Source organism: Sapajus apella, unplaced genomic scaffold (genome assembly GCF_009761245.1).
Source record: "Sapajus apella isolate SASKATOON/1434 unplaced genomic scaffold, GSC_monkey_1.0 scaffold37, whole genome shotgun sequence".
NCBI lineage: Eukaryota > Metazoa > Chordata > Mammalia > Primates > Cebidae > Sapajus > Sapajus apella.
This window is the reverse complement of record NW_022436977.1, coordinates 2,415,867-2,436,063: the sequence shown is the minus strand read 5'-3', so window position 1 is coordinate 2,436,063 and position 20,197 is coordinate 2,415,867. Positions and strand designations below refer to the sequence as shown.

Here is a 20,197-nt window from a genome sequence, read left to right as displayed (position 1 = left end):
CATTAAAAAAAAAAAATCATTCAACAAACATTCATTGAGAAATGAATGAATACCAAGCACTGGAGAAATCTGGAAATTCCAAGCATGTTCATGGTGTTCACATAGAGCCTCTGGGCCAAGAATGTCATGCAGGTTGTCATGCCACCATGATTTGGTAACGTTTTTACTTTAAAGGAATATAGACTCACTTATGTAACCTCAAGAAATACAGGGGGTTACTATAAGGACCCCTGGAACTGAAATTTTGTCATATTCTCCCAGCCTCTTTCTCTAAATAGTACTTCTGTTTATCTTGATATGCCTGCTTCATTCTTTCTCTATAATCACTTCTCTGCTTCTTCATAACTTAAATGATGCATACCTTTTATACTGTATCAGTCAGATGAAGCTAGTTATGCTTCTGTAAAAACCACCCCCAATCTCAGGGGCCTAAAATAACAAACATTTACATCTTGTTCTCACTACATGTCCACCAAGGGTTAGTTGGGGAAAGAAGGAGACACTTGAAAACCCACAATGACAAAGCAGCCACAATCTTGAAAAATGAACATGGTTAGACATGGGCTAACTCTTCAAGTATCCACCATATTTCTGCTCATATTTCCTTGGCCCAAGCAAGTCAAATGGCCACAGCCAACTTAATTGGGATGTGCAATGTTACCAAGACTTTGACTGGGGAGAAAGACTAAAAATTATCACCTTTACACATGGCATTTCCAGCCCAACACTGCAATCCCTTTTTGTTTCAGCAGCCACAGCTAATGATTCCTATTTTTTATGTTCCTTAGTTCAAACTGCAATGAAAGAAGCTGAGTGGCCCAGTCCATCATTGCCTGACAGGCCACAACACCAGGTCCCTAGTTAGTCTTTAGATCGTCCTTGAGTCATGGCCAGTCTGCTGGAGAACAGGAATACACGCTACATACAGCTCGTGACTGTCAAGCCTACCCCTGGAGAGGATCAGAGGACCTGTTCAGTACAGAAGAATGTGTTGTTTAAGTCATGACATTTTGGTTGTCCTAGCCTTGTCCTAGCCCTTGATGACAAAAAGGTCACAGGCAGTGCAGTCCATAAAGCTGCCTTGGGCCTGACATGTGGCAGAATCTCAACAGGGGTGAAAAGAAATGATTGAATTCAGGAACTGCTTTGTTAACCCAGCAGTCTAGGGATCAGTGACGTACTACCACAGGATTTTAAAAGTTAGTGTTGTATAGCTCCATTTCCACACTTGGACACCACAGGCTTCGACTTCTGAATATAGCCCTAGGTGAGGGGGTCCGGGAGAAGATGTGAAAAGAAGAGACATCGATGGCTTTAAACTACACAGTAAGGTCTGAATGTCTGAATCTGGAATTCAAGGCCCTTTATTGTATGGCCCCAACCTTCCTTTCCAGTATCATGTTCCCACTCACCCCCAAATCCTACTGTCCAACCACCTCCAAACATTCCTTTTTCTTTCCCTGGCTCATACAATGGCCCTCCTCTCTAGCTAACCGCTACCCTTCCTTTAAAATCAGTTTAAGAGGCCGGGCGCGGTGGCTCAAGCCTGTAATCCCAGCACTGTGGGAGGCCGAGGCGGGTGGATCACGAGGTCAAGAGATCGAGACCATCCTGGTCAACATGGTGAAACCCCGTCTCTACTAAAAATACAAAAAATTAGCTGGGCATGGTGGTGCATGCCTGTAATCCCAGCTACTCAGGAGGCTGAGGCAGGAGAATTGCCTGAACCCAGGAGGCGAGGTTGCGGTGAGCCGAGATCGTGCCATTGCACTCCAGCCTGGGTAACAAGAGCGAAACTCCGTCTCAAAAAAAAAATAAATAAATAAAATAAAATAAAATCAGTTTAAGGCCGGGTGCGGTGGCTCACGCCTGTAATCCCAGCACTTTGGGAGGCCAAGGTGGGTGGATCATAAGGTCAGGAGATTGAGACCATCCTGGCCAACATGACAAAACCCCATCTCAACTAAAATACAAAAAATTAGCTGAGTATGGTGGTGCACCTGTAGTCCCAGCTACTCAGGAGGCTGAGGCAGGGGAATCACTTGAACCTGGGAGGCAGAGATTGCAGTAAGCAGACATTATACCACTGCACTCCAGCCTGGTGACAGAGTGAGACTCTGTCTCAAGAAAAAAATTAAATAAAAAATAAAATCAGTTTAAAAGTCACCAGCTTTTCAGAGAAGCTTTTCCCACCTGCTCTGACCCGGTCATTTCTGTTTCTTCCTCCTATGAATTCTTATTCCCTGCTCATGCAAACACCTGGAGGACAAAGACCTGTGCTACTCACTCTTTGGATTCCAGAGCCCAGTACCTGCCTAGTATACAGCAGGTGCTCAATAACATCATGTTTGATAAATTGCCTGTAGCATGAATTCACTTAAAGAAGATTTAATGAGTTTCTTGGCTACATATGGCACAGTGAGAAAAGAAAAGTCAGTAACATGCGGTCCCTCCAGGAGTTTCTTCAGTTCAGTTGCCTCTTTTTACAAGTGAGAAAACAGGCTTAAAAAGGTTGTAGCATGGCTAAGGTTACACTGCAAGGAAGTGGCCAGGACAGGTTTGGATCCGGGGAACTAACTCCAACCTCCCTATTCTTGACTCCTCTGCTGAGCTCCAACCTGGAGAGTCAGCTCCCTAGAGTCCATGCATCTGGATATCATCCACAGGCCTGGAACTTTGTCACTGTTCCGGTGGCTAAGCTGACCCACCGTGATTAAAGGGCTCTGGTTAATTTCCGTGCCATGCAGCCCCTATGCACACAGATCTAATGTTCTGACCATTAGGTCCGTGTATTTTTTCCCTCCTAGGCAGTTGGGTTAGTGGAAGAAATCTGATAAAATCCTAGAGAGGAACTTGATCATTCTCTGAAGGACTTAACAAGTTGTTTGGCCTGCCTAATCTGCTCAGATACCGCCTGGGGAATATTCGGTATCCATGCAGTACAGACTGTGAATTATTCTGTGGGGACTATTAACAAGACCCTCACAACCACAACCCTGCCTCAGCTGATCTCAGGGGCTGGGAGCAATCCCCTCATCTCCCCTTCAACTGAAGCTCTAAAAAAAAAGTAGCCTTTCCCACTTGGGGGATGGAAGGAATAGAGTTAAAAATCCAGTGTTGGGAGAAAATCCTCCTGCTTCCAAGCACCGCTCAAGGCAGAGCCTGCCAGGCCTACTCCCTCCTCACAGTTGCAGCTGTGGTTGCAATGACTTAGCCAGGATGACACCGACCCCTTGTTTTCTGAAACCTGGCACCTGAGCATCTAACATGGAAAGGCCGACTCCCTAAATGGTGAGTTAAATCTGGAGGGATCTCGGGGATTATCTACCCCTTGGATTTAAAGTTGAGGAAGCCGCGGGCAGCAAACAAGGTCTCATGGTCGCTAGTGGCAGAGTAGAGACCACAGGCCAAGTTGCGTGAGTCTAAACTCAATGTTCTTTCCCCTTTTTTTTGGGGGGGGGGGGGATGGAGTTTCGCTCTTGTTACCCAGGCTGGAGTGCAATGGCACGATCTCGGCTCACCGCAACCTCCGCCTCCTGGGTTCAGGCAATTCTCCTGCCTCAGCCTCCTGAGTAGCTGGGATTACAGGCACGCGCCACCATGCCCAGCTAATTTTTTGTATTTTTAGTAGAGACGGGGTTTCACCATGTTGACCAGGATGGTCTGGATCTCTTGACCTCGTGATCCACCCGCCTCGGCCTCCCAAAGTGCTGGGATTACAGGCTTGAGCCACCGCGCCCGGCTGTTCTTTCCCCTTAAACTGCCACTCGCGCGCGCGCGCGCGCGCGCGCACACCCACACCCACACGCACACGCACGCGTGCGCGTGTGCCTCCTTTTTGGAGGCACCGCACAGCAAGCGCAGAGCTACGCCACTGAGTCCTGTGTCCCTAAAGTATTTCACTGTCCCTCCGCTGGGGGAAAGGGCACACAGAAAACAAGACTCCGTGTACCGTCACTGTGCCGCCCCCTGCCTTTCTGACCCGCTCTCGCAGAGAAAGTCTCAGAAGCTGCCCCAGGCTTTCCCCCCACGTTCTCCCTTTCTCTGCTCCAGTTGAGTTTCCAGAGCCTGAGTGCCCAGGATGACACCTGGCGGGCTGAGAGCTGCCGGGGAGGTGCTGGCGGGTGCCCAGAGCCCAAGGTCCCGGACGCAGGGTGCGGCGGCGGCTGGGAAGCCCCCGGGTCTTCGGCTAAGCAGGGGGGCGACGCGCATCCACCACCTGCCCCGCGCTCCCCCGGACCCCGGTGGCTCAGGGCGGGCTCGGCTGGGGACCCTAATGGCGGGGTGCAGGCCGTGGGAGAAGGGGGCGCGGAGGGCGGAGGGTTGTGCCGACTCGGCCCCGGATCGGCCCCAACGCCCTCTCCCAGGCGCGCAGGTTTAGAAACAGGGCGTCCTCGCCCGGCCACCGCCTCGGCGGCTCGGGTCCCCATATATAGTCATATCCACCGTCAACTGGGAGGCCGGCGGGCGGCAGCGAATGGGCGAGCGGCCCCCGCGGGAGGAGCGGGGAGGGGGCACAGGGCGGAGGGAGGAGAGGAGGAAGGGGGGCAGGAGAAAAAAGCTTTTCCGAAAAAGTATTGGCTGTCTTGAGGAATGCGGTCGCCCCCTTGGGAAAGTACATATCTGGGAGCAGCAGGCGGCTCCGCGCTTGCACTCCGGCTCCTCCGCCCGACCGCGCGCTCGCCAGACCGCTCCTGCCGCAGCCCCAGGGCCCCTCGCCGCCGCCACCATGGACGCCATCAAGAAGAAGATGCAGATGCTGAAGCTCGACAAGGAGAACGCCTTGGATCGAGCTGAGCAGGCGGAAGCCGACAAGAAGGCGGCGGAAGACAGAAGCAAGCAGGTCTGCGCCTCCCCCGCCCTGCGCCCGAGCCCCGAGCGCCAGGACCCCAGCCTGGCACCCCCTCCTGGATCCCCCACCCCGAGGACTCGGAGAGCCACTACCCTACCCCCACCACCACCCAGGGCGGCCAGGGCGCGCGTCTGGAAAGAAGGAAGGGAAACGCAAGAGCCAGGCTTAGATTAACTTTGTAGTCTGGTCTGAGGAGCTTATTTCTCTTCTCTGGTTCCCATGGCCCGCGAAGTCAAGTCCTAGAGGCGCTTTATTCTCAGGACCAGGAATCAGTTTGGGGAAGGGAGGAGGACACCGGGTTCCTGGGGACGTTTGAAGGAAGGGCGAGAGATGGAGAAAGGGACTCAAGTAACTCAAGTGTTAGAAGTTCTTTAACTTTTGACTGGGGAGAAAGGAACAGGGGAGGAGAGGGGGGTCATGGAGTTGTTTCCTAAGAAGTAAGATGGGACGGAATGGGGGCTATAGCCCGAAAGCCAGGCCAGCAGTGGCGTTTTTCTGTATCCCCAAGTAGTGGACTTGAGCCCGCTGAGACCTCGGCAGGAGTCCCGTCCCAGGGCAGGTGGGTGTGCTGGTGAGCCGCGGAGCGGTTCCTGCTAGGGTCAAGAGGAGGTTACCTTGGGTCCCTTGCACTCCAACTCGGCGGCGCCCCGAGCACGAGGGGCCCCAGCCAATCCGACACCCGTGTGTTGTGTGTGTCTAACACCCGGTCCTTGCCGGCCGCCCGCGCCCGCCCGCCGCTGCCCCCAGCTCGAGGAGGACATCGCGGCCAAGGAGAAGCTGCTGCGGGTGTCGGAGGACGAGCGGGACCGGGTGCTGGAGGAGCTGCACAAGGCGGAGGACAGCCTCCTGGCCGCCGAGGAGGCCGCCGCCAAGGTACCCGGGGCGCGCGGCACGGCACGGCGCACTAATGGCTAACTCTTTCTCTTTCTCTCTCTTTCTCTCTCCCTCCCTGTCTTTCCCTCTCTCTCTCCCTCTGTCCCTGTCCTTCTGGTTCTGTGCACCCACACCCCTCCCCTTTGGGATCACGCTGCCTGCTGCACCCCCCCTTCCTCCCCATATCCCCTGGCCAACTCCCAGCTGGAAGATGAGCTGGTGTCGCTGCAAAAGAAACTCAAGGGCACCGAAGATGAACTGGACAAATACTCTGAGGCTCTCAAAGATGCCCAGGAGAAGCTGGAGCTGGCAGAGAAAAAGGCCACTGATGTAAGTGCACGCTCACACTGCTTCCCTCACCTTTTGCCTGCGTGGCCACTCTTGGTCACCACAGGGCTGGAGAGCAATGGAGGAAAGTTACCTCCTCCTGCTGGACACCTGCACACAGCCCCGCCATTGCCCAGAGCATTGGATGCCACCTCTGACTGCTACTGCACACATTCATTTATATTTCATCTACTCCTCTCTTCTTCTTTCCTTTACCTTCCTGGGGGTGGAGGTGGGTGGATGAGATGAGAGGCTGGGAGAATAGAGCAGCTGAAATTGGACTCTGGAGGTGAACGTCGCTTCCCTGGTGGCAGAAAACCCCTCAGGTGTCATCACCAAGGTTTGTGCCGAGAATGCCAGGTTTTCTTCACTTTGTTTCCTTTCACCGTCTCCAGTGGGTGGGAAGTTCTGGGTTTTGGTGATGGGTCTAGTCAGGTACAGAGAACCTGGCCTCTAAATGAAAGAAATGACACAGTGATACTTTTACTTAGAAGGCTGCACTTCATGGTGGGGCACAGAGACACTTTGAGGCTTCCTTTCTCACTAGCGAAGCCTTAATCGACCCCTTAAGGTCTGCCTGGGAAGGTGATACTTGCTTGGGTCTGCAGTCTGAAGGCACTAGATTCAGAAAGGAAGCCTTGAGTTATATATAGCTCAGTGCTTTATATGGTATAGTGAGCTAGCTGCCCCCTGCCCCTCCTGCTCGCCCCGCCCCCACCTGTCAGCCTTCTGACAACCACCACATAGTTGCAGGGGTGATGCACACAGCTAAGGCTCTACTAGCTCTTTGTCCACCGCCCTTTGGAAGCTTTTTAATTGAGAACTTGCCTCTTCTGCCTCTGAAAGTCAAGCCAAAGGACCAACTTCTTTTCACACCGTTGGATTCCATTCCAAAAGCTAATTAAGCCTAGAGGCCCAATTAGAAAAGAATTCCTTGGGAAGTTGGTAACAATTCCAAGAATGCGTGAGCACCAGGGAAAGCTATGCCAGAAGTTGAAACACCAAGGGCAACAGCAGAATTTTTTTGTATGAAAGTAACATGCAAATTACTGAAGGGTCTCAGGTCTTGAAATTAGTAAAGGCTCTTTGTAGCATGAAAGGCTGGAGACGTATGTGCAGGTGTGCTTTGTAAATGAGAAATCCAGACAGGACATTTGGAATCTGCCAAAAAGAAATTTTCAGTGAAAATCAAGGTTCCTGGAAAGGGGGTTTGGGGGAAGCACTGATTTCGTAAAAACATTTAAATTATAAACTTACCTGGCTTTGGAAAAAGAGCCAAAAACCATATATAACTCTGAGCCTGCTTTGTTTAATGCAGATCAGATGCCTGCTCTACATATGGCTAAATGGAAGATGCCTGTCTCCCGCAAATTCTCCAGCAGGACGTTTATTTAGCTTTTTCAAAAGAGCTACTGATAGATCAAGGAAAGATATTCCTTATAAGGAAAAGAATGCAGAGAATTTGAAAATAGCCCAGTAAGACTGAAGGCAAAAGAGGGAGAAAAAGGTTACTACAATACTTAAGGAAAAGGAGGATAATAATTATTGTAACTATGTAGTGCTAACATGTCTTTATTGAAAAGTCTTGTTGAAGGGAGTACTGGAATGGGGTGGGGCAGAAATGGAAAAAAAGTTATTTGAAGTCAGCTGGTGTGGGGAGCAGCAGGGGAGGGGGTTCTTGAATCTTGTTTTGGTTCTTTTTCCCCCTGGGAAACTGCCCCTAAATCTGGCATATATGGGTTTTTTTGGTAGTGTATTGATCATATTCCCTTTTAGGACACTTTAGGTTGTTTGGAGTTTGGAACCCATAGGGATATTGAAGAAGTTTGTGAAGAAATGCCATACAGTCATTTGTTGATGAACAAAAGGGGATAAGGTCTGAGAAATGGGTCATTAGGTGATTTCTTCATTGTGCAAACACCACAGAGTGTATAGTACTCACACAAACATAGAAGGGTATAGCCTACTACATACCGAGGCTACAAACCTGTCCAGCACGTTACTGTACTGAATACAGTCAACGATGGTAACACAAATCACCAGGCGATAGGAATTTTTCAGCTCTATTATAATCTTATGAGGCTACTGTCATATATGCGGCCCCTCATTGACCATATGCGGTGCATGACCATATTCAGAGTGGTAGTTTTTTATTTACTAAAAAATAGTCAAAACTTGAGGAGGAAGAGACAGCTGTCACCAGAAAAAGGGAGAAGTTGGGTGAGGAAGAAGTCAGCTTCCTGATTTGGAATCATATTACCTTTAGGATTAGGACATTTCACGGTCATTACTTGCCACTGTAAAATACTTCTCTATTTTTCTACTATTATTACTAAAAACATTTTTCTTGTTCTTTTTTTTTTTGGAGACAGAGTCTCGCTGTCTCTCAGGCTGGAGTGCCGTGGTGCAATCTCAGCTCACTGCAACCTCCACCTCCTGGGTTCACGGGATTCTCCTGCCTCAGCCTCCCAGGTAGCTGAGACTACAGGTGTGCGCCACCACACCCAGCTAATTTTTGTATTTTTAGTAGAGACAGGAGTTTCACTGTTAGCCAAGATGGTCTCCATCTTCTGACCTTGTGATCTGCCCACCTCGGCCTCCCAAAGTGCTGGGATTACAGGCATGAGCCACTGCACCCAGCCACTAAAAACATTTTTCTACTATTTTACTGGTGTATTTTACAAATCCTATTCTGGAAGTGGGCTCTTTCTAGCTTAGAAGATTGTCATTCAGGAGTAGTAGTATCCCTGATGGTCTTGTTTTGAATTTTGTGTTGTCTTTCCGCCCAAGCCAAAAGTGAGGCTGAAGGGGATCCAAGACTACATTTTTTTCTGGCCCCCAGTCTCTTCCCCAGTAACTGTGATATATCTGACATTATTAACATGTGAGTCTTTATCCCCTTGTAGGTCTTTAGTTCCTAAATTAGGGATTCTCAACCTTCTCTAAACATAATCACTTAGGGAGTTTTTAAAGCCCAAAGTTGGGATGCACCCAAGACCAATTAAATCAGAATCCCTAGGGGTGGAACCCAGGCAGCAGCATTTAGAAAATACCAGGTGATTCCAATCTGCAGCCAAGAATGAGAAAACTCTCCCAAACTCTTGTATAATGACATCAGCATGAAAATGAACTCACCTGAAACTGACTTTCCCAGGACATTAAGTCACTAGTTGGCCGCTTAGAGCACTTGCCAGTATCCAGCAGTTTTCTGGCTGCTCCTGGAGGTTCCCAGACGCCCCATTCCCCCATTCTCAATGTTGGAGGCCCACAGTCTCTGCACTTAGGCGACCAGCTGTAACCTCCCCACCTGACCTGTTGAACTGTATGGAAACAAAGCGGGAAACTCCCACCTACAGGATGCAAGGACCCAAGCAGGGATTTGTGAGAGTCTCAGCAGAGGCTGTGAAAAACCACAGAAAATGAGTCAGGAAAGCCAAAGGTCCTTGTTAGGGCTTGGAGGATGAGACGGTTGTCAAGCATGTTTTCTTTATTATTCCCACACTTAGGGAGCTGGCTTTAAGAGCTTTCTGTGACAAAGCTGAGGAGAAAAAGCCCCGAGACTTAGAAGGCATTTAAGAAGGGGAAAATCGGCAGAGACTGTGTCCGCAGTGGTTTTCTCCACCTGTAGCCAGAGGCTCTCTCGTAGCGTTCTGTGGCTTTCCCTGGGGTGCCTTTTAAAGGCGTCCCAGTCCATCCCAGAATTGACCGGATTCCAGGAGATCTCAGAGCCCGGTCTGACGATAAGAAGCTTGTAAAAAGCAGAGACCCTTAGGATGACTGTTTTTTTTCCATGGAAAGGGAGCCCCAGCGAGGCTGGCCTGAGATCACACAGCTGATTATGGGCCGCAGCCTGACTCTTAAAACAGTGCTTGTATATTTCTTAATCGTAGCTATAATTTGAATTTTTAACTATGTATAAGGTATGGTGCTAAGCGCTTTGTAGTTCTTCATAATTCTCACAGCAGCCCCATGGGGAAAGTGCCATTATTATTTCCACTTTTACAGATGACGCCCAGAGAAGACAAGTTATTTGTCCGAAGCCACGCAGCAGGAGAGTAGGGGCCAGAGTCAACGTAGGGAAACTGCATTTAGAACAGGAAGGCTAACCATTATGCTCTACACGTTGGTGGTTTTCACTTCGTAAAATTTTTAGGGATGGGGGTAGTGCGGTGGTTATAATATTGCGGTTAGGATCAGTCCCGTTAGGGTATATTCCGGCAGCAGACCCGCCGCTCCGCTTCTCGCTCCTGGGCATGGGAATCTGGCCTCCGGAGCGGAGCGCTCGCGCGGCCAGCAGGAGACGCTCTTGCCCTTAGCAGCCAGCTCCGTTACCCCGGGTCATCACGGCGCCGGGGAGGGGCCCTAGGAGTGGAAGCCAAAGCCCTGGCGCTGAGGCCTCCCGGAGCGCCCAGTCCACCTGGTACCCCCGCAGCGCGCCTCCGGCGACTTTCTCGCCGCCGCCGCGAGCATGCGCAGTGCCTCCAGCTGGGCCCGGAATCCGCGGCGCGCACCGCGCCCCGCCCCGCCCGGCCGTGCGCGCCCGCATGCGGTTCGCCTGCGCCGCCCGGGAGGCCTTGACTTCCGGACTGCTCCTGGCCGCAGGGGGCGCCGTAGTTGCAAGGAGCGGCCTGGGCGGGGCGGACCGGCGCTGGGCAACCGGGGCAGCTGCGGCACCCGGGTCCGCAGCGCGGCAGCCGGCCTCTCCCACTGCAGCCCTCCCGCCCACCTACCCGTCCGGCGCGATGGCGGGGAGCAGCTCGCTGGAGGCGGTGCGGAGGAAGATCCGGAGCCTGCAAGAGCAGGCGGACGCCGCGGAGGAGCGCGCGGGCAGCTTGCAGCGCGAGCTGGACCACGAGAGGAAGCTGAGGGAGACCGTAAGGGACCCACCCATCACCTTGCCGCCCCCAGAGGCGCGCGCATCCTCCCCGGGCGGCCCCTCAAGGCCCTCCTGGAGGCCGCAGTCCCCTGTGCCCCGACCCCACGCGTCCAGGGCGCACCTGGCGCACCTGGGCCAGCTGGCGGCGGGCTCTGGGGAGGGTCCCGGCTTGTTCTCCGTAGTCTTTCCTTTCCATTTCGCTGGTCTACAGTAAACGCTCCCAGGAGAAACAGGCGTGGTGTTGAGAAGGTTCTGGAAGCAGCATTTTCCCAGGAAGGGTCTGTTTCTGGTGTGGTGGCGTTCGGTCGTGTTTCTGCGTCCCCGGAAGGTGCACTTTGCGCTGCTGGCTTGCTTTGAGAGTGGGAGGGAGTAGGTCCTTCCTCTTGGAGATCTGGTCCTTTGAGAAGGGGCGCCGACCGGTCAGGTGGGATAAGCACTGCGGACTTGGGGCCCCGGGATGCTAAACTTCGCCGTCCCGGTCGACTCCGGTTTCCCGGAGGCCTGTGTCGCCGAGGCGGTTGAGAGACATTGACAGCTTGACCGTGCAGGGTTCTGTTAGAAGAGCTGCCATATAGTATGCAAAACCCTTCACCCTTCCCTTTCTTCTGCAGTCCTCCTCCCCAGTTCTCTCACACAGATAGATAATCCTTTGTTACCATGTCTTGGAAAAAGTTGGCGAAATGTCAACAGTTATTGGGTGTATCCTCTTGCGGGCTTCCCCTACCCCTAGTTGAATGTAATACCTGGCTTCCTTCCTTTCTTCTAAGGCAAATGTATCCAGCAAACAGGAACAAGATTTCAGAGGTAGTCTAGTATTTGCTATTTGTCGATTTTGTGTGTGTGTGTTTTTAATCAAGATACTGATACACCTTGGGAATTCTATGACAAGCGATAATATGTTGTCCTGCTGTGCTGAATATACCGGGCTCTTCTGAGTTGAGTAAATCGTTCTGGTTATTATAATGGCTGTATGGCTGGCCACAGAAACTTCAACATCTGAAATGGTCCTCTTCAGAGGAAAGCTCAACTAGAGAAAATTTCAGATAAAATGCAGACAGGAATAAGGAAATCAACAGGCAAAAGATAACTATCAGTATTTGCCTTATAGGAGGAGTCAACAAAAGTCCTGTGGATATCCCTGAACTTGGCTGGGTGTTAAACTATTTCCGACTCCCTCTCTAACTGGCTAGCAGCTGTCCTTGAACCATTAGAACTATAGAATATGATGGATAAGAACAAGAACTTTGGACCCAGACTGTCAGAACTTGAATCCTGGCTCCACTACTTACTAGCTATGGGCAAGTTACTTAACCTCTGTGTTTCAGTTCCCTCAGTGTAAAGTGTGGATAGTAACAGCATCTACCTGTTGGTTAAAGGAGTTACATGTAAAGACAGTACAGTGGTGTTTGGCACAGCAGGGTAAGTGCTGTGTGTCCGCTGTTTTTATTATTATTATTATTGAGATGGAGTCTCACTCTGTCTCCCAGGCTGGAATGCAATGGCAGGATTTCGGCTCACTGCAGCCTCCGTCTCTCAGGTTCAAGCGATTATCCTGCCTCAGCCTCCCATGTAGCTGGGATTACAGGCACACACCAGCATGCCCAGCTAATTTTGTTTTTTAAGTAGATACTGGGTTTCACCATGTTGGCCAGGCTGGTCTTGAACTCCTGACCTCAGGTTATCTGCCCTCCTCGGCCTCCCAAAGTGCTGGGATTGCAGGTGTGAGCCACGGCGCCCAGCCCATGTCCACTGTTATTAAAATTGCACAGCCCTGGCAGCACAGTGCTCCTTCATCAGTTCCCCACCTAGCAAGGGGACTTAAAGATGCCTTGCTCATTTCATGACATCATAGAACAGTTCATTTACTGCTTTTAATCAACATTTGTTGAGGTGGGGGTTTGAATGACGACGAGGTGGGCAGACTGGAAGAAATGTTTGGTGGGTTGAAGTGGTATTAGCAGAAGTCTGAAGCCTCCTCACTCTGCTAAGAAAGAGAACGTGTGACCCTATGCGGGAGAGCCTTGTATTGACTCCTGGCCTGGTGACTGATGTTAGACACAAAAGATAAATTTTATGAAGGGCATATTATTACTTTTATTCTTACCTTCTCTTTTGGGCATCGTTTTTATAACAGAACTCTTCCTGTGCCAGTTGGCTAAAGATAATGCTTTCATTCTTTTCGCGGCTTTGTATCAGAAGTGGCTTAAGTAGTTTCCGTTTTTTCAAGTAATTTTTGAAAACGGCTTACCTGGGTGATTGAACACAGAACCTTTTAAGACAACAACTTGAGGACTGGGTCAGACCATTGAAGAGAGACCTTCAGGCTGCAAGTTGTTCCCAACTTCTGAAACTGGAACTTAAATGTAGCTAACTCAGGTAGTTAGATGTAGCTTGGGCTGAGTTAAGCTAGCAGCAACAGTTTCTTTGGGCAGCAAAGATAAAGGTTTAGTGACAAAACCATGAGCCACTCTAAAAAATACTTGACCGCAGAGTTGGCCTAAACTCAAATACTCAGAGGTTCAGACTGTAGTTAATAGCCCCTATTAAACCAGCCCTTACCTTGGAAAAAGCATCCCTTATTTCCTCCTAGTTTGTGTTTCCAAGGTGTGTGGATCCTTCAAAATGTTGGAATGAGGCTACTTTGCTTGACGTGACTGACTCTAGGTCTTGTGACCCACTAGGGTTTTGTTTGCTTTTTGTCATTATGTTTTCTTAAAAAAAAAAAAAAAAAAGGGCAAGAAGAAGCTGATTTCTTTCTTCCTTTCTGAGTAGTATCCAGCAAACAAGGAGACAGGGAGTTGTAGCCAGAAGGTTCTTAACTGGTAACATGATTAAATCATGGGAATAACCAATTTACAAAAATTCCCAGCACTTTCCCTCTTCAGACTTGGTAAATATTTCCGGGATAGGAAAATCGAGGGTGCATTTTGTGCTTGCATTGGCACTCCCAGAGAGGCTGTAAGTGGAATGTATACTCTCAATTTCCGCTTTCACATGTAGGCAAGGCAGAGGCACTACAATGCCTTGTTCATGTCTCTTCTCCCTCATTATACAAATATGCCTCATAAATTATGGGCTTTGGCACACGCAGAGGAGGTTGTGTTTATCTGTTATCCATGGGAGTGCCCCTTAATGTCATCAGTGTTTTTTTCCCCCCTTTCTTTACCATATAAGGGCAGAAGTTTAGCTTGGCTGTGGTCACTTGGTCTTACACAGCAAGTTGGGTGAAACCTTCATATAACTACAGTTTGCATGAAATAAAAAGATCTGACTTTTGTTCATCCCAACTTCCACCCCGGTTCAGGCAGGAATTTGGAAACGTATTCCAGAGGATTGATTTCTAGAATATAATATTCTCCCACCAGTATTTTTTCTTAATAGCCTTAACTGGAATACTTTTTTAAAAAGAAGTCACTGCCATTTTAAATTTTCTGTTGTTGTATTGGCTAAAACATCTGGATTTCATGAAAATCTAGGCTTCATAAAAGTTGTGTTTTTTTTTTTTTTTCAAATCTGATTTTGAGTAATATTTTACTATGTTGGGGTGGGGAGGCCCTTGATTTCCATATAGTACCGTGTGGGGGGTGGGGGAATGGGGTGCATGCCCTTAGCTATTACCTTGGAGGAGGAGCCTATGCATTATAAGGCACCTCAAGTACACAGCACCAGGAAGTATTTAAAAACAGATCTGCAGGAAGTAGCCTTTACTAATGTGACAGTCTCTTTTTTGAGTAGTTCATTGCATGTTAGAACACAATAGCACTTTTGAAAGAAAAGAAACTAGCATCGGAAGTGAAGCTCACTTCACTGGCAGTCGGCACGTGTGCTGCTGTTAGAAGAAAGCTAACTTGGCGGGGCACAGTGGCCCATGCCTGTAAATCCCAACACTTTGGGATGCAGAGGCATGTGGATCACCTGAGGTCAGCGGTTAGAGACCAGCCTGGCCAACATGGCAAAACCCCATCTTTACTAAAAATACAAAAATTAGCCAGGTGGGGCACGTGCGTGTAAGCCCAGCTACTCTGGAGGCTGAGGCAGAATTGCTTGAACCCCAGGAGGCAGAGGTTGCAGTTATCCGAGGTCACGCCACTGCACTCCAGCCTGGGTGACAGAGCAAGCGAGATTCCACCTCAAAAACAAAAAAAAAGAAGAGGAAAGCTAACTCAGTACACTAAGAGTGATTTACATGCCTGGAAATAATTTGTTTCAGGGGTCTTGACCCTCCCCCAAATGCCTGGTTATTTATATCTGCTTTTAACTAACAGATGGCCATGTGTCTGTGGTCTCAAAGGCAGAGGCAAGAGCAGGTTCTTAAGATCCTCCCAGGTGCTATGATGAAAAGAACCTTAGAAAATAACTAAATAAGGCTGGGCATGATGGCTCATGCCTGTAATCCCAGCACTTTGGGAGGCTAAGGTGGGCAGATCACTAGCGGTCAGGAGTTCGAGACCAGCCTGGCCAACATGGTGAAACCCCATCTTAAAAAAAAAAAAAAAAGAAAGAAAATATCTAAATAACCTCAAAACTTAGAAAAAACATACCTGAAATAAAAGCTAGTGAAGATGACAGGTGTGGGGCTTTTGGAGCATACAGCATAATAAATCAGAAAAAGTAAAAATAAGAAAGAGAAGATAGCCGTAGTTGAATTATAAAATTAAACAGATCTTGAATTCTAAGGAACTAAACAAAAATTCTATTAGACTACTATACTGGGGCCTGCAGAGCCTGTCATGGGTTCAGGGTTTTCCCATAAAGATAGGTGACTTCAGATACTACTCCCAGGTCCTGGCTTTAACCTCAGAGTCCTTCTACCTGTCCTACTCTGAAACCTCTGGGGCAGTAGTCATTGTTTTCGGGGCCAGGGAGTAAATGCTCTGTGTCCTTATGTGACCTTTCTATTACCCATTAGCATTGTTTTATGAAGTTTTCAATTTTATATCCTGTTGAATTTCGAAAAGATTGTGATAAATACTTTAGTGGATGATTTGCATTACAGCAACTGTTCTCCTAGTCCTGGTTAGGGTCTGTCCCTGAGGCCTTTCTTGGGGAGTTGGGGGGGGGTGCCCAGAGAACATCTAAATCTGATGTCAGAAGAGATAAAGACCAAGGAGTGAGAACTGCCAGTTCCAAGGCTTCCATGACGTTCCGGGAAGCCAGGAGAAGTGAAGAGTGGAGAGCCAGCACACCGGGAGCCTGGTGACTTGGGTTTTAATCCTGTCTCCCACTGATGGCTATATGGCCTCCGCATACTTCAGTGGTCAGGGTCAGAGGTCCCTCATGCCGCCTCTTTTTAGTGAAGCGCTAGAAGAATGAGAATGGCCAGCTTCTTCGGGTGGTAGCGAAGGGGGTTGTTTATTTTTAGTACAGATTCCTGCCCTCCCCCTTTGACCTCCTGAATCAGAATCTCTAGGGATAGGGCCTGGAAGTTTGATTTTTTTTTTTTTTAATGTTCATCTCTGAGTTGATTCTGACACTAAGCCACTCGTGGGAACTGCTGACCTCAGGATCCTTCCAGCTAAAACATTGAGACCCTATTTTTTGGATTTACAGGGGCTCCTCAGGAAGGGGCAGCCACCCTCAGGTCTGCTGTGTATGTGCTACCATTCCTTCCTCCATATCACAAACTGGCACCTAGACATGGATCTCCATGCCCAGTCGTTGCTGGGGCACCCTCTATGAAGCCCTGCTGGCTGGTATTCCTGTAGGATATATTCTCTGATGTCCAGGAGTCTAAGGCTCTACAGAATGCTCCTGGGGAAACAAAGAGATGACTTTTAGACAACAGCAGTCTGTAAACTCAGTACCAAGAGCTAAGGGAAAGAATGGGGGTGGGGGTGATCGGCGGGAAGATGTAGATGGATTGGTGGGGGCCCTTTGGGTAGGGAGATCTCATGTGCAAGGCTGGAATGAACATGAGGTGCTGTCTACTTCCTTTCTGGTGACTCAGTTGTGTGAGGAGCTGGGGTCAAGAGACCTGTCACTCAGAGAGTTCTTTCGCCAGAGCATAAACAGTTGACTTTCAGTGAGTACAAAGTCCTTGAGGTTTAGACCCACATCTAAAGCAGAGCAGAGAACTTACAACCTGGTGGCTACAAAAAGGTTTTGAAAATCTTGCTGACATTTCTCTCATAGGCCATTGCCTCTGTAACAAGGATGTTTGCCTTCATATTAAATAGAAGAAAGGGGGAAAGAAAAGAAAGTGTACAATACTTTGGAGTACATAACCTAGACACGCTGCAGAGGCTTTTTGCTGTTGTAGGGCTTTTGGTTTGTGTGCTTGGTTTTTTGTGTGGTTTTAAATTTCGGTTTGTTTTGTTTTGTTTTGTTTTTTGCCCTTTGTTTTTGCTTCAGCTTTGAGTCCCCCCTCCCACCTGCAAAAGGAATAGAATTTTATTGGAAAATGAAAATATAGAAAAGTGAAGAAATCTTACCTGACCCAAAAGTGTATCCTTAACATATACATCCTTCCGGTAATAATAAAAAAATGTCTAATGGTTTTTAAAAGATAATTCCCTGTAATTAAGAAATTTGTTATCCTATTACCGTCACCCTTCAATATACTCATAACCCCCAAAACAACAGTCAGCTGCCAGTAATTCCTAGCTGGGCCCAGTTACCAGCTGTGCACTGATAATGATTTACTTTGTAGGCAGTACAGTTGTAAATGTTCCTCCTCTGACTTATTTCACATTTGCCCTGCTCCCTGCCTCCATCAACCAATTACTACATTTTTGTCAGGATAAAAGTGTATTTACATGCTTTTTTTTTTTTATTTTTTTGGTCTCGCTCTGTTGCCCAGGCTGGAGTGCAGTGGCGTGATCATGGGCCCACTGCAACCTCCACCTCCTGGGTTCAAGCAATTCTCCTGCTTCAGCCTCCTGAGTAACTGGGATTACAGGCACATGCCACCATGCCCAGCTAATTTTTTGTATTTTTTAGTAAAGACAAAGTTTCATCATGTTCGTCAGGCTGGTCTCAAACTCCTGACCTCGTGATCCTCCCACGTTGGCCTCCCAAAGTGCTGGGATTACAATGTGAGCCACCATGCCCAGCCTACATGTTTTTATAGAGTCCTTCACCATAGCTGGAGATGCCCTACTCACCTCTCTTCCCAGATAAAACTTGGCATTTAAAGTCTTACAAATCTAGATTAGCACATAGCTGAAGGTTCTCAGATTCCTTTGATTAAAAGCTGTGACCTCAGTCTTTAACTACATTTGCATTTCTAACTCTGTATTGTGGATCCATAAGCTAAGAAAATTGCTTTTATTGAAATTAGATTGGTATTATTCCTTCTTATTGAGCCCATACTCTATGCAGAGAACTGTGAGTTCTCTGGATGTGAGCAGCTTACAGTTCAATGATGAAGATAGGGCTGTATGTAGAGAAATTTGTTATCCTATTACCATGGGTCCCTAAGTGTTTATTGTAATTTCTAGAAAACACCTAAGTGTTCCGAAAACCCCACTACCCCTTCGTGAGCATATACTCAAAGTAGATGAGGGTGCTGTACCTGATTAGTAAATTCCGTCTTCCACTTCCATGCACAGTATTTAAACAGCCACCAGTGCAGGTATGTATAATGGAACATCATCGTCTTACAAGTGTTCTGAGGCTCATAGCAACAATTTCTTATGATAGGAAAAGATCATTGCCTCTCAAAGAAACAAACATTTTATTCCAGCAATAGATACCAAGTAAAAACAGTACTTGTGTTACTTTTCTTTTTAGGAGTTTGATGCTCTTCTTGTATTAACCTTGACTTCTAAGGAATTTCATAGGCTTACGTCAAAAACATTTGGGAAATTTGTCTTGGCTCTGTTCCAGTGAGGCCAGTTATTCTAAAAGGGGTTGTTGGATTGTGTTGGGCCTTCATGTGGTGTATTTTAGAACCACTGAATTTTTTTTTTTTTTTTTTGGGACGGAGTTTCACTCTTGTTACCCAGGCTAGAGTGCAATGGCACCATCTCGGCTCACCGCAACCTCCACCTCCTGGGTTCAGGCAATTCTCCTGCCTCAGCCTCCTGAGTAGCTGGGATTACAAGCACGCGCCACCATGCCCAGCTAATTTTTTGTGTTTTTAGTAGAGACGGGGTTTCACCATGTTGACCAGGATGGTCTCGATCTCTTGACCTCGTGATCCACCCGCCTCGGCCTCCCAAAGTGCTGGGATTACAGACTTGAGCCACCGCGCCCGGCTAGAACCACTGAATTTTAAACTATTTTAGTTCCTTTTATAAAGTGGCCAGAAGAAAAGAAGGTTGAGTGAAACTCTTGAGTCCGATTTCTGGCTGTACTGCTATCGTCTTACATGGCTGAGCCTGGGTGAGTCCTGTCTCAGTTCACACTTCAGGCCCCCAGTGAGTGAGGTGGCTGTGATGATGCTCTTGTTTAACAAGCAAGTAAAGCCAGGGTGTTGAAATTTGTGGAAGAAAGGAACCATGTGAAAGACCGTTTGCTAATGATCTGTCTGATGAGAATTGTTTGTATAGATTTGTATGTACCTAAATATGGATGTTGACTACATAAATCAATGTATAAATGTATCTGAGAATTCCGGAGTTGACTAAGGCTTGTAATGCACTTAAAGGTAGCTCACCAGAAGACAGTCTTCCTGTCTGAAATCAGCATTGCAGTCCCAGCCACTTCCTCAAGGTACCATCCTCACTTTCTCCCCAACTCTGAAATGCGTTTCACTCTCTACCTAGGCTGAAGCCGACGTAGCTTCTCTGAACAGACGCATCCAGCTGGTTGAGGAAGAGTTGGATCGTGCCCAGGAGCGTCTGGCAACAGCTTTGCAGAAGCTGGAGGAAGCTGAGAAGGCAGCAGATGAGAGTGAGAGGTGAGAATGCCTCATCAGCCATCTTTTGCAGCTGCCTTTCCTAGTGGAATAAACTGGAGGGCTCCTGTGATCTTTGAGGTTTAAGAATTTTTCAGTCCCCTGGTGGTGGGATCATTTCCTCCATTGATCCCAGGTATAACTCAGTTGGTTTTGTTCATTTAGCATTAGTGAAACACCTACTATGTGCAAAGCACTGTCCTAAGCCCTAAGGTTACAAAAAAGAAAAAGATCCTATTTCTGCCATCACAGAGCTCACCATCTAATGAGGGAGACAGGTATGTAAAGGAGAAACTTAGGGATACAAGTGGGCCCTTTCATTCCTACAGACCACAAAGCAATTGTGCATTTTTTAAAGTATAACTTTATTTTAAAATATACCAAGGAGTCTTAGGCCTAGAGAAAGGAACTATGGACTGTCAGTTGTCAA

The 20,197-nt window shown here is 48.2% G+C and overlaps 1 protein-coding gene across 23 annotated transcripts in view; it reads left to right on the top strand.

Moving 5' to 3' along the window:
- Positions 1 to 4,536: 4,536 nt before the first annotated feature.
- The window catches only part of TPM1 (tropomyosin 1), a 29,433-nt gene continuing 13,772 nt past the window's right edge, over positions 4,537 to 20,197 (top strand). For 9 of the 23 annotated variants that reach the window (XM_032297247.1, XM_032297252.1, XM_032297251.1 and 6 more), the window contains exons 1-2: positions 10,539 to 10,926; positions 19,637 to 19,770. In XM_032297247.1, coding sequence (XP_032153138.1) covers positions 10,597 to 10,926; positions 19,637 to 19,770 — 464 coding nt within the window. In that variant the 5' untranslated portion in view covers positions 10,539 to 10,596. Of the gene's footprint in view, positions 4,844 to 5,599; positions 5,726 to 5,929; positions 6,056 to 10,538; positions 10,927 to 19,636; positions 19,771 to 20,197 lie in introns of those variants that run through there. The other 14 variants (XM_032297236.1, XM_032297243.1, XM_032297241.1 and 11 more) reach the window with 3 other exon arrangements.